Source organism: Platichthys flesus, chromosome 19 (genome assembly GCF_949316205.1).
Source record: "Platichthys flesus chromosome 19, fPlaFle2.1, whole genome shotgun sequence".
Taxonomy (NCBI): Eukaryota; Metazoa; Chordata; class Actinopteri; order Pleuronectiformes; family Pleuronectidae; genus Platichthys; species Platichthys flesus.
This window is the reverse complement of record NC_084963.1, coordinates 1,635,582-1,650,693: the sequence shown is the minus strand read 5'-3', so window position 1 is coordinate 1,650,693 and position 15,112 is coordinate 1,635,582. Positions and strand designations below refer to the sequence as shown.

General features: G+C 42.8%; 1 protein-coding gene across 4 annotated transcripts in view; it reads right to left on the bottom strand.

The window, feature by feature from the left end:
* Nucleotides 1–15,112, bottom strand: part of LOC133975278 (transcription factor 4-like) — a 146,508-nt gene that overhangs the window by 70,504 nt on the left and 60,892 nt on the right. For all 4 annotated transcript variants that reach the window (XM_062413188.1, XM_062413187.1, XM_062413190.1 and 1 more), the window contains one exon: nucleotides 11,914–11,972. In XM_062413188.1, the coding sequence (XP_062269172.1) occupies nucleotides 11,914–11,972 (59 nt within the window). The remainder of the gene's footprint in view (nucleotides 1–11,913; nucleotides 11,973–15,112) is intronic.

Sequence of the window (15,112 nt, the reverse complement as noted above, 5' to 3'; positions counted from 1 at the left end):
AGGAGTCTGACTGGAGGAAGAAGAAGAAGCAGCAGCAGATTTCATATTTCATATTTTCATATTTTCATATTTCTCGTATTTAAAGAAACTTCCAAATTGTACTGAAACATCTCAGAGACAGGAGCCGCCATCTTGATTCCTTGTTCTTCCTCTAATACACACACACACACACACACACACACACACACACACACGTATGTAAGTGTGAACCAAGTAGGTGGACGTCGTGAAAAAAAGTAATCAGATTACACTGCAGTCGGGTCCAGAGTGGACACCTTCTGACGGAATGTTAAACCTCCCAACGTGGTGAGATCTGGAAGGTGCGTGCATCCTTGGTGACCTTCAATTACCCATAATGCTTTGCTCTGCGTAGATCCACAGGAACAGTCATAAGTATCGTCACAGAAATATAATTCCAGACGTGAATAATACTCAAGTTTCCCTCCAGCTACGTTTATTCCTTCTTTCTACATGATCTTATTTTCTCTCGGCATGTGTGTGTGTGTGTGTGTATGTGTGTGTGTGTCTTTCTCTCTCTCACACACACACACACACACACACACACACACAACCAGAGGTCTGTTTCCCACAGAGCTGACTCTGCCTCGGAACCCAGCTGCTCTCAGAGACCATATTAACTAAGATAGATTACCAGAGAAAGGGGGGGGGGGAGATGAAAAGAGAGCGAGAGAGAAGAGCGAAAGACAAGAATGAAAGATAGAGTAACATACATATATTGAGTGGTGTTGATGGTGGGGGGGGTGTAACTTATAATACAAACTAATCGTCATGATGATGTCATCCATTTCTTTTACGTTCTGGTTTTTATAAACTTCTTAATAAACGTGTTGATCGTGGATTTAAAAAAGTGTTGATGGTTTAATTTCTAGACGTTGGCTTCGCGCTAGCTGTTTCCCTCTGTTTCCAGTCTTTATGCTAAGCTAAGTGCAGCCGGACGTCATCTTCCCATGTGACGATCACAACTCATGTCAAGTTGTTTTTTATTGATCCCCCCCCCCCCCCATTTCTCGTCTCCTCATCTCCTTCCTCTGTCCTCATGTGACTGAAAAAGCAAATGCTCACAAGTCATCAATTCCCACTATCACAATGAGAGATGGAGATGGAGAGAGAGAGAGAGAGAGAGAGAGAGAGAGAGAGAGAGAGAGAGAGAGAGAGAGAGGAGGGGGGAGGCTGGAAGAAGTCATTAATTACCAGGAAGTGCTGGCGAGGCGGCGGCGCACCTGTATGCCAGCTTCGCTCCAGCTGACACACACACACACACACACACACAGACACACACATGCACACTCCTGAGGGAGAGGGGCCCTGAGGCTGCTTTATCTGAAACCAGTAAAACCAGCAGAGACGATGAATTGAACTGGAATCTGGAGCCAGAAACACAAAACTCACATGACACACGACTCGACAGCAGCGTTCACACATGAACTGGAGTCAGGACGTGTTCCAAGGAGGCTGAGAACAAAGGTCTGAGTCTGCTGATCCTGCAGACCCCAGGTCAGCCAGGGTTAAAGGTTGTTTGTTCTAGCCCGAGGGAAAATGTGATGGTCGAGAAGTCACATGACAGATGACCATCATGATGCAGAACCCACAAACAAAGACGCCATTCACATCAGCACAGAAACACCTGCTGCTGTGTGGCTATGTGTGTGTGTGTGTGTTTGTGTGTAGAATGATGTCAGAGCAAGAAGAGCCACAGGGACAGATATCTCACACATACACACACACACACATACACACACACACACACACATAAACACACACACACACAAACTCATCTGCAGTAGCACTCCAAGCAGCGAGGGATCGACTACCCAATGACACTTCCTCCGTCTTCTAACAGCTACTACACACACACACACACATCCATCCATCCACACACACACACACACACACATCCATCCACACACACACACACACGCAGTTCAAAGCATTTTTCCTTAATTAGCGTTCAACGCTTGGCTTGACAAATAAATAGCGATCGTTTAAGAACACTTAGAGAGGAATCAGACAGCACATTACACCTCACAATATCTGGCAGCATCCTGCTTCTCCACTGTCAGCACTGGGAGAGGGTTGAGGAGGTGGAGGAGGAGGAGGAGGAGGAGGAGGAGGAGGAGGGTGGGGGAGTGCGTGAAGGATGAAGGGGAGAGTCGGGAGGAAAGAGCCAGGGAAGGAAACGGTATTTCAGAGGGAGGAAATCAGAGAAAGGCAGGAAGGATGGAAGTCAACCTGGGGAGACGAGTATGGGGGGAACAACGGGGGTTAAAGAGGGAAGAAGAGAACAGAGGGGGAGAGAATTAAGAAGGAGAAGTGAGGAGGAGACAGAGGAGGAAGAGAGTGATGGAGGATTGAAATGGAGAGGGGAGAGGAAGTTATTCAATCCCAAGGAGTTTAAAGGACAAGTTGGAAGTAAAACAGAGAAGAGTAAGACAGGATGTGAGGGAAGAGGAGAATGAGAGGAGGAGAGAGAATGAAAGATGACAAGGATGAAAGGATGAAGGAGCGATAGGAGGGAGGAATGAGGTGACAAGAGGAAAGGAAGGAGAGAGGGAACGTTGAGAAGATGAAGCAAGAAAGTAGCAAATGAGTGAAGGATGGAGGAGGAAGGAAAGAGAAAGAAGAAAGAGAATAAAATAAGAAGAAGGGAAAATGTTGGAGATAACCCTTAGTGGAGGATGGAAGGAAAGAAGGAAGAAGTTTGAGGAAGAAGAAGAAGAAGAAAGGAGGAGAAGAATATGAGTGAAAAGAATCGAAGGATGAAGAAGGGAAGAGGAGGGTTAGAGCAAAGAGATACTGGAATGCACTGACGTAAAACACTGGGAGGAAGAAAAGGAAAAGAAAGCAAGTGGAGGAGGAAGTAATGACAGATGAATGGAGAGAGAGAGAAAGGAAGAGAGGAAGAGGAGAAGACAGGGACGATGAAGGAAGAGAGGGGAGGAGACGGGAAGTGAATGAATGATAGATGGAGAGACAGATTTATATTTAGAGATGAAAGTAGGAATGAAAAATAGACTTCCCTGCGGTGCCATCTTGAACTGATCACTCCCATCATGCACCAGTCCCAGCTGACTTCACTTTAGTCATCAGAGACTGAACCACGGGCGGGAGCGAGGGAACACAACTGACTCGACCTTCTACACACACTCTCAACATGACACACACCTGTACCACGGAATATACACAATATAGCACACACACCAGGAAGTGTTTTTTTGTGTTTTCTTTTTATTTATAATGAAGTTTATGGTTAGACTGTAAAATATCAAGACTCAAACTACATTTCTTTGATTTCAGCTCCGTACAAAACTCGGTTACGCACATACAGATGTGTCAGTGTGGGAATGTGTTGTGTATTCAACATGGTTGTGTCTCTTCTGTAGTGTGTGTGTGTAGTGTGTGTAGTGTTGGGCGTGACAGCTCAGCTCTGTTCTCTGTCTGTTACCAGCTGTTGTAGTTGCAGTTTCTGTGTGTGTGTGTGTGTGTGTGTGTGTGTGTGTGTGTGTGTGTGTGTGTGTGTGTGTGTGTGTGTGTGTGTGTGTGTGTGTGTGTGACAGCACAGTGTTTGATGTCAGACACACAGGTTAACTCCACTGATACAGAGCAGCTCACTTCTCACTGAGACACCGAGTTACATTATTTTCATAGACACATTGTGACCTTGATCTTCAACAGAAATTTGGTTTATAAATTAAATGTAATGATTTTCTACTTTTGTATTTCTACTTTACAGCTGAAGCCACCAGGGAGTTCCATCCGACCATAGAGATGCCGGGTGGTCCCGACAGTGAGAATGTTCATATAGAAGATAAAACACACACACTGCAGGCTGCTGTCAGGGCTGATGTATGAACACACACACAGAGACACACACAGTATAACTGAGTCCAGCAGTGTTAGTGTGTGTGTGTGTGTGTGTGTGTTTGTGATCGATAGTAAAACTAAATAAAGTGTCGATCTGTGCGGCCGGCAGATGAGACTAAATGACGGCTGAGAGTCTCCTGAGAGCTTTGAGCAGCTGGATGTGTGTGTGTGTGTGTGTGTGTGTGTGTGTGTGTGACTGTGTGTGTGTGTGTGTGATCAGAGCTGGAGAGCAGCTGTGAGGGAAACATCTCACCACACAGAGAGATGCACAGACAGAATGGATTGATGGATGTAAAGACGCGAGTTATTTACAACGTCGACAGATTATTTAAAAATGATTTAGAATTATTAAAAACAAATGAGTTTGTTCTTCCTTTAATTTTGTTAAATAGATTTATGATTCTTTTTCTGTTAGTGTGAGACAGCGTCCTCCATCTTTAATTATATCTATATCTATGGTGAAAACAATTTAGACAAACTTTAACATGTATATTCTGTTATTGTTTGCAATACATATTGGTGTGTATAAATACTTGAATACTGCATTAATTGTATATTAATAATAATCACACAGAGGTAGATTAGGCTCCTGGCAGCTTTATGAATATTTCTCGTCCCTGTTTTTTTTCTTTTCTTCCTGGACTTCAGACCAGCTGTTGGGGGACTGTACTTCCTGCTGACACGTCATTGGTCAGATAAACCGCCAATAGGGACGGAGATAATGAAGTGACGATGAACACATACATGCAGCCTCGGTAACCAGATTCCACCGTGAAGCCCACGCACAGGAACCGTGGGCCTTCCAGAGGGGAGGACACACACAGACACACACACACACACACAGACACACACACACACACACACACACACACACACACACACACACACACACACACACACACACACACACAACACACACAGATGCCTGACACATTCCACAGATTAGTGGAGGAACTGCATCTTGACAGGAAGAGAGAGAGGGCGAGAGAGAGGGCGAGAGAGAGAGAGGGAGAGAGAGAGGGAGAGAGAGAGGGCGAGAGAAAGAGAGAGAGGGCGAGAGAGAGAAAGAGATATCGAGAAAGAGTGAGAGAGAGAGAGAGCCCTGTTTGTGAAACTGCAAAAACCAAAAAGGATGACAAATTAAATAATATCTAGAAGAGGAGTTAGAACCCAAAACTATTTGTAAATATTAATAATACAGCTCTGAGGTCATCATCTTGTCAAATGCAGATTTATCTCCACGATTAAAATCTGTTCATTCCAGTGGCTCCTCAGTGTCTGTGGGAACAAACTGGGAACCAGGACCGTTGATGGTTCACACCTGATTTAACTGATCACTGATGTCCCCTCAGAGTTCATATGGAGGATTATGGCTGTAGGTCCAACGACAAAGTGTGACAACAACATGTCAGAGGAACAACCAATCACAAACACACACACACAGAGAGAGAGAGAGAGAGAGAGAGAGAGAGAGAGAGAGAGAGAGAGAGAGAGAGTGGATGGAAAGAGTGAGAACAACGACAAAGAGAGCAATGAGAAACAGGGACAGTGCGAGAGATGGGGAGATTGCCCTCTCTCTCTCTCTCCCTTTCTCCCTCTCTGTGGGGCTGTCACAGAGTCGCTCAGGTCAGTGTGTGTGAAGCCCTCAGAGTGTTTAAAGGAGCAGTTCAGCTCGTTAACGACTGACGAAGAGTGAACAGGAAGCTGAGGACGACACCTGCTGCTGCCCCCCCCCCCCCCCCCCCCCGAGGTCGAGCGGAGCCGCACAGCAGGGAGCATAGAAACCACAAACCCTCTGATACTGTATATATGTCACATTTATATATCATCTAAATACACATACATACTTGTGTTTGTGTCTGAGTCAGTAAATTTATGAGTATGTAATATTGTATATATTTACATATATGTGCTTTAATGTGTGTTTGAGCGTGTGTGTGTGTGTGTGTGTGTGTGTGTGTGTGTGTGTCTTTTCATAGTAGGTAAATGCAGCTTCTAAGCTCCTCTGAAACTCTGAGCTTCAAAACGAAGCCTTCAGCACTTTTCACTGACTGATTTGGGTGAGTGTGTATATTGAAGTGTGTGCTTGTGTGTGCTTGTGTGTGTGTGTGTGTGTGTGTGTGTGTTGGGGGGGGTTATAGGCTTTGTTCGTGTTGCATTTCACCAGAACCTCACATTCAGGCTGCTGCTGCCTCAGCTGTAGCTGCCGGTCCACGACCAACCTACTGATCTGTGAGGCGATAACCAGATGAATGACATGCTTTGAGTGTGTGTGTGTATGTGTGTGTGTATGTGTGTGTGTGTGTGTGCGTCTGCGTGTGTGTGTGTTTGCGTGTTTGTGTTCAACAGAGGAAATAAGAAAAATTATTAAAGGTAGAAAAACTATGAAAACATTGAGACAGAGGGAGACACTGAAAGTAAGAGGGGGTTTGAGAGACAGTATAACAAAGTGGTAACAAGAAAGAGAGAGAGAGAGAGAGAGAGAGAGAGAGAGATGAGGGGGATCATCTTCTCTCATCCCTTCATTCTGATGATGTGGGTTTTTCTGCTTATGTAGACAGAACGTCCCTTTAGATGGCTTTAGATAGCACAGCTAAGTGTGTGTCTGTGTGTGTGTGTGTGTGTTAGTGTGTACTCGCTGCACATTACACTCCCGCTGAGGGTTCTATGTGGTTATGAGAGTTCAGGTGATTCTCTCAGCAGCTGTGAAGCCACAGAAACACCCTCGGAACCAGAGAAGATCAAAAAGAAACCATTCAGATGATTCAGATAAATGTAGAACGTCTGACCAGAGGGTGGCGCTAGAGAAGATATTCTAGATTCTTGCCCTAATTGTGGAACAACATCCAAATGATGTCTTGCTTGTTTCAGTGTAAATAAGCAAAACTCCTGGTCTTCTTCTATAATATAAACAGTCAATGCTTCCCTTGTCTTCTCAGAGGAAACTGGCCTCACTCATACAACGCCAAAAGGTCCCTGTCAGAAAAAACAAGTGAACACATAATGTTCCCGACATCTGATCAAACGCTGCCAATTGTTCCTCTAATGAAAACAAGCTGACTCGAGCAGAAGATGTCCAAACACTGCATCTCCCTGACAGGTGGAGAAATGCTCCTGACGTGAGATAACTGAGCTTTAAAGTAACTGTCGAGTCAATTACAGTGTGAAGCTCTGCGTCAGTCAGTCAGTCAGTCAGTCAGTCAGTCAGTCAGTCAGTCAGTCAGTCAGTCCGCAGCAAGGCATCAGAGAGAGGAGGAAGAGGAAGAGGAGCGGTGAGAGGAAGAGGAGGAGTGGGATGTGAGTGGTCCTCAAGGTGAGGTCTGGCTCCGTGGTCAAGAGTTTGGGTTAAACATCAACCAATCAACAGGCCGGATGATGAAGATGAGTCAATACGATGGAAAACAGCTTCTCAACGGCTGCTCTCTGATCTGCTGCTCAAAGCAACCTGCACAAAGTGTCACCCTCTGACCCTTTAACCCCATCACAAGGAGAGGACCTTGAACAACCACATCTAGTGACGCTAATCCACATGAAAATACCAAATAAATACATGTAATTTTAAAAAGTTGCATGCACCCAAACCACAGTCGGTTCTTTTTTCCATGCTCGGAGTTGCGAGGGCATTCATGCCACCTTCTGCCAGCAGACAATGGCTTGTGGAGGGGGTTAGTTGGGGGTTGGGCTCGTACCTTGGCAGGAGGCCACGTTTCCCAGCCCCCAACCCTCAGTGGGAGCCAGGAGAGCTTCAGCACGAACCAGTCAGGTTCCCAGTTCAAACAGCACGCAGCCACTTCGGCCAGAATACAAACAATAAGTGATGTGCAGGAAATAAAAAGAGATGTGCTGGGTGGAAATGTGTTTAGAGCGTTCCGCGCTGCTGGACTAAGCGTCTATTTTCTGACCCTTGAATAACACCACTGCTGATCGACAGTAGGGAAACCAGTGGGAAGAAGATTCAATATATTGTCCCTGAGAAGATCAGGGAATCAATAGTTTGTCTGATGCCCTAAGTTTCCATCCAGCGGTCAAATCAATCAACAAAATATGTTTCTCGATCTCTGAAATCCTGTTGATGATTGTCTCCATGGTTGGAAACGAGCTTCGTAGGGGGAGAGAAAGAAGAGGGATGTTCTTCCTCTTCCTGTGCCAGAACCAGAGAAATAAGCAAACGCACGATTTCTGCCAGAAAACGGCAACAAGCTAGAAAGAGTCTGAGGTCAAATCAGAGAAATACCAACTGTTAAACTGGGAAATGTCTTCAACTGAGGTGAGGAAATGTTCAGAATGGAACACAGCTCCTGTGTCCAATCACAATTCATCAGTCACTGTCGGTTGTTCAGGGTGAAACGACAGGAAACTGGTGTCAGACTGATCAATGTAATGGAAATTAAAAGGCAGTTGTGTGAGATCAACGGGCTCATGAATGTTTCTGGAGCTCAGCTGGAGAGGAGAAGTCTCTGGTTGCTCCTCAGCACACAAACCTAATTATCAAGTGTAAATTTAAAAATCCTCCACTGTCTAAAAATAAAGATGAAAACATGGAACCCAAACTGAAATCACCTCCAAACTCCGATGGCAGGAGCTGGTGGTTGGTTTGGTCGGAGACTGGTGGAATAAACTGGGGTCAGTGGGAATCTTCCTGCTGTTAGCGTGAGCTCATCCTCCCCGCTAAGTGTTTCTCTCTCTCTCTCTCTCTCTCTCTCTCTCTCTCTCTCTCTCTCTCTCTCTCTCTCTCTCTTTCACTAACAGCCCCGGACCCAGCCAGAGGATTTTGGACTTCAGCCCAGCATGTTAATTCATCTGCCATTTCCAAACAATTTCCATCAGGAGCCATTCAGACTGTGTAGCAGCATAATTTGACAGCAGCCCAGTAGGAAAATGGCCAGTGAGGCAGTAATGTTTGATTTATTTAATATTTTTTGTCCTCTGTGGTTTGTTGTAGCTGTTTACAAAGGCCACAGCTGGATATGAGAGCTGGTTATAAATAAAAGATCAGGGAGACACTGATGGAGGAATGGATGGACGGATGAATAAATGGATGGATGGATGAATAAATGGATGGATGGATGAATAAATGGATGCATGAATAAATTAATACATGGATGTATGGATGGATGGATGGATAGATGGATGGATGGATGGATGGATGGATGGATGGATGGATAGATGGATGGATGGATAGATGAATACATGGATGGATGGATGGATAGATGGATACATGGATGAATGAATGAATGAGCAGTCAAAGGATTTAAGCAGATTTCAGAAATTACAAATAAAAAAACCCAAAAATATTAAAAGAAAGAAATCTGCAGACACATTGTCAACAGATCCACTGATAAACTGGTGAACGAGTGAATACAACAAATGAAGGAGTTAATTTATTAAATCTAAAAGAGACTCAGAGTCGACCAGCGGCTATTTTTATATTTTATCCTCCAGTGGAAAGATTCTGTGTGAAAACTATTCCAGTACAACCGACACATTTGGCACCGGCAGGTATGAGCGCCATGTTCTGTCTCTTTGTGTGTGTGTGTGTGTGTGTGTGTGTGTGTGTGTGTGTGTGTGTGTGTGTGTGTGTCTGTTGACAGGGTTGTCAGGGTCAAATCCCCACGACAGAAAGAAACACATCAAAACTAAAAGTGAGGAAGGTCTTTCTACGTTTCAAGTCCTTCAGAAGCATCACTGGTATTTATATATTCATGTATTTTATAAATATATATCACTTTATTTTCCTTCTCTCTTTCTGTGTTCTCTCCATTCACAAGGCTCAACAGTAACGTCCACCCAGCTGCCCCTGGCAACCACAGTGGACAGCTGTCAATCACTCTGTGTGGTTTGATCACCCTTGTTCTCCGGTTATTGAGCAGAACGGCTGAAACCATAAATGTCCATTAAGCTATTAAATACATATACTGTTTATATATTTGTATATCCTCCAATCAATATGACAGATTACTGATAAAGAACTGTAGACATTTGTGTTTGTGTTTTTTTTTACGGAGAAAACAATTGGTCTTCTTCAATTGTAAATATTTGCCTGTATTTGTGTTTCCTGTTTATGTATAATTATTTATAATAAAGTCAATGGTTGAACTGTAAAATATCAAACTTCAACTATATTTATTTCTCATATATATGGAGAATGAGTGAAAGAATGAAAGAATGATAGATAGAGAGCTAGATAAATGGATAGACAGATAGATAGATAGATAGATAGATAGATAGATAGATAGATACATAGATAGATAGATAGATAGATAGATAGATAGATAGATAGATAGATAGATAGATAGATAGATAGATAGATACATAGATAGATAGATAGATAGATAGATAGATAGATAGATAGATAGATAGATAGATAGATACATAGATAGATAGATAGATAGATAGATAGATAGATAGATAGATAGATAGATACATAGATAGATAGATAGATAGATAGATAGATAGATAGATAGATAGATAGATAGATACATAGATAGATAGATAGATAGATAGATAGATACATAGATAGATAGATAGATAGATAGATAGATAGATAGATAGATACATAGATAGATAGATAGATAGATAGATAGATAGATAGATAGATAGATAGATAGATAGATAGATAGATACATAGATAGATAGATAGATAGATAGATAGATAGATAGATAGATACATAGATAGATAGATAGATAGATAGATAGATAGATACATAGATAGATAGATAGATAGATAGATAGATAGATAGATAGATAGATAGATAGATAGATAGATAGATAGATAGATAGATAGATAGATAGATAGATAGATAGAGATGTTCACTGACACTGAGAGTTTAACGATGTTTGAGAAGTTCTGCAGCAGCTATAAAAGACTCTGAATTATTGAGCAGTTAAATAATATGAAGGTCTTTAATTCCCCTCAGTGATCAATCAGCTTCACATGCTTCATCTACGCATCATGATCTGTGACATCTTTCAGCTCAACTTTGATTTTCCTAATCAAGGAAACCGCCTCGTGTTTGATCAGCTGTAATGAATCCATGTTTGAGACTAAAGGAGAAACGAGTCCTGAACATCAGACTGCGCCTGAACCCGACGTATGTGCGTCTCATCATTTCAAAAACCAAAAGGTGGCCGACAAATAACCGCAAACGCACGGAGCCGCTCCGTTTAATATTCCATCAGCAGAATCAAACAGCAACATCTGTATATTTGTTTTAATCATCATGGACGAGCATCTTCTCCTGGATCCATATGGTCCACGAGATCTGAGCGGGAAGATTTCAGAGTCTAAATCCGGCGATTACCAAAGTCCTCACAACACCTGGCGCCGCCGCCGCTGGTAAATATTCCATTTAAACAATTAATCCAATTAACCATTCAACTATTCAGTGGGAATAAAGTTAGAGAAACGTGATGAAGTTAAACAGCTGTTGTTTGTATTCGTCATGAGGATGACTGACACACGAGAAGCGGAGTTCTTTATTATGAGAATTTTAAACAAACCGAAAAGATGTGAATTATGAATAAAACAAACAAATCCCCAGTTTGAGCTGCAACACGAAGCTGAGACGAGGAAACATCACGACAAACAACAACATCTGGATCTCCAACGTGACCGAACACGACCTGAACCTGAACATCATGAACATCCACGTTAACCGGAACCGGGCGAACTCGGGCCCCCCCCCCGATGTGGGAAAACATCGGATAGTAAGTAAAGCTGAATTCACAACTGAAACATTAAAATAACGTCTATGACTCAGATTCAATAACGTCCAGTATTCCAATGCCACATCTTATGTCGTCCACAATAACAAGTGATGAAGCTAACAAGCTACATGCTACTTCAGACAAACAGCACAGCTCAGTTAGCCACATGCTAAATGCTAGCGGTTCGTTTCCGGTCAGTTGTTGATTCCTCAGGTTTGTTTATGAGAAGTAAACAAACATGATGAGGAGTCAGGTGCTTGAACTCTGACCTCAGATCAGACCCAGATCTGGTTATGTTCACTGAATAAAGAAGGAAGGACTGACCTGGTGACAGTGGGGGTTGGACTCCCGGCCGTACGAGTAGGAGCTCCTCTCCGATTTACCTGCAGGAGGAAGAGGAGGAGAAGAGGAGGAGAAGAGGAGGAGAAGAAGAGAAGAGAGGAGGAGAAGAGGAGGAGAAGAGGAGAAGAGAAGGATCCGTTAACGGAGGAGATCAACTCAACAAAGACAAATCTTCATCTATCATCCACTCAGGTACTGATTCATCCGTCCATTCATCTTTGCATTATATCATTCTTTCATTTTTCACTGCATCATTCACTTATCAGGATGATGAGGTCATACAATCGTTCATTTGTTCACTATTTACAACATTAAGAGAAACAAATGATCGTTTGATTATTGATCCTTATGTGATTGATTTTCTCAGCGATATTCAGGCTCCAGTGAAATAAAACAACAGGAACAATTATGAATCATTCATTCACTCACGTATTTTACTAAAGTATTTAAATTCTTCATGGTTTCATTTAAAGAATCGTTCATTTACATTTTGTCTGGAAAACACCGCAAAAGATCTTCAGTAGAAAACAGCCAAAGCGTGTGTGTGTGTGTGTGTGTGTCTGTGTGTGGCTGTGTGTGTGTGTGTGTGTGTGTTTTCTCCCAGCACAACAGAACCGACAGCTGCGATGCACAGATCCATACACACAAAGGAGCTCTTTATGTCACAGTATCACAAACACTTTCATTCTCCACTTTCTTTCAGGTGCAGATTCGTTCTCGCTACGTGTTCAGAGGGGTGGGGGGGGGGTGCTGGAGAACGATTCAACGTTCGGGCGTCTCGCGTTCCTCAAACTGAGGCGAGAGGGAAATCCACAGATTCCTACAGGTGATGTAGGAGAGAAGATCCACCTGGAGAAACATCTGCATCGAGCCTCTGGAGGTTCCTCAGGGGACACGTGATTCTACTCTGTCCCCTCTATGGTGTATTTGTTACTACTAATCTATATTGTCCAGTTCTACATCCTGAGTCGTCTTTACAGTGGCCTCAGCAAACTTTGACATTTCAAGTTCATGTCTGAAAACAGCTTCAACTGTTAAATTCGATTTTCTTTGATTTTAAAAACACAAACAAACTGATTTCATATGCGTTTCTACTTCATCTTCTTCTTCTTCTTCTTCTTCTTCTTCTTCTTCTTCTTCTTCTTCTTCTTCTTCACAGTTTCCTCCTGAACAACCTGCAGCGCCTCTGATGGCTGAGAGAAGAAACACAAGTCCAGACGTCTTCACCTGCACAAACGTCTTTACAGTAAACGTCTTTGGTCCAACGTGTTCCAGCACGTGTCTGAGTGGAAGCTCTTTAAACCGAGGCCAGGAGCCGGAGGTGAAGCGTCTCCGGCAGCGAAGCCACCGCTCGGTTTAATGCTCACACCCGACTGGCTGTGAAGAAGGTGTCTGATGAATCCAGAAGATGTAGCGTCCCTCAGCTCTGAAGCTGATTTCCTCTCCAGCTTCTGAACGGCCTCGTCTCCTCACAGGACTATTTTTAACACACTGACTTTCGTTTGGGACAAAACCTTAAATCTTCAGCCAGTCTAAATATCAAACCACGGCTAGTGTGTAATTACGTTGTGCGGTCGCAGCAGCCGGGATGAAGTGGACGGGGGGGGGGTTCACAGCGAGCGAATGAAGCGTGTACGTGGTGAAGGGTTTGAATCAGGCGTGTATAGACCAGCACTGTACACATGCCAACATGGTAGTCGATGCAGAAGAGGCTGATAATTACAGGCGTACAGAACGGGAATGTGGTCGACTGTGTGTGTGTGTGTGTGTGTGTGTGTGTGTGTGTGTGTGTGTGTGTGTGTGTGTGTGTGTGTGTGTGTGTGTGTGTGTGTGTGTGTGTGTGTGTGTGTGTGTGTGACCAATACAGCGGCCTCGGCTACAGCTACGACTGATGCCAGCTGGACCGGTTTGGCAAGTATACAAAGACTCCCACACACACACACTCTCACACTCTCACTCACACACAGACACACACACACACACACACCACAAAGTCGTGGAAATCATTGGCACAGATGCCCCCATATACACAGACACACACACTCGCTGACGTGTAAATGTGTGTATATATATGGGTGTGTGTGTGTGTGTTTGTGTGTATAAATGTATTTTTGCATGCTACCAAAATACATCCATGAACTTAAAATGATCGGGGACCGTACGTGCACACATGCAAGCAGAAACACACACGCACACACACACACACACACACAGACACATTTAGAAGTGACACTGTCATTGGTCATTGGAATCCACCTCCGCAGATGACCTCATCCTGCAACCGATCCAAAACCTCTCTGGCATCGCCAAAATAAAATGTTCTTATCGGAGGTTTTTGATATGGACTGAATGGATGAATAAAACTCAAACTGAATATTATCCACTTTTATTTTATTATTTTAAATCTGTGTCAAAAGATGAATGTGGTTTTTTACATTTAAATGTAAAAATACACATACACATACAAGTACACATCTGTTTTTCATTGCACAAGTTCACGTACTTATCAAATATGATTTTTAAACACTGATGGATCGAGTTGTCTGCAGTGATTAATGGAAATAGAAGAGAAACGTGATCAGGTTCAGTTTTATGTGGACAGAGAAACAGGCCTCTGTCATTTTGGATCCTACGTGTTCACGTGTTCGATTCCCGTTTCCACATGCACGTGCACCGATCGGCCCTCGAACCCGTCACTACATGACTTCCATCTGGACGTGGACACGGCTTCTTGAGATGGAGGCGTGCCAACATTCACAGGAGGTCGAAAATATAAATGTACGACTGTGTGTTGACCTGTGTCTGTGTCACGCAAACGCAAACAGACACACACACTCACTCTCTCTTATTGTTTCTTTTCTTTTAAAATATATTGTTTGTCCTTCATGGTATTTTAAAGTAGGAGAATAGATGATATAAGAATATAAAGAAATTAAAGAATCATAAAATGACAGTTTTATGATTCATTAGATTGTTTTCTGTTAATAAATTAAATCCTAAAAGTTATGTTATGGATATGTTGCTGTAAGATGATTCAATTAATAAGTAATTATATATATATATATATGTAGTAAAATAACTGACATGTAAATAATGAAATATTTGAGATGTAAATTTGAAATATTTTTAGACTTTTGGTATAATTTTGTATTTAATTTTTTTAAATTTTATTTATATTTGT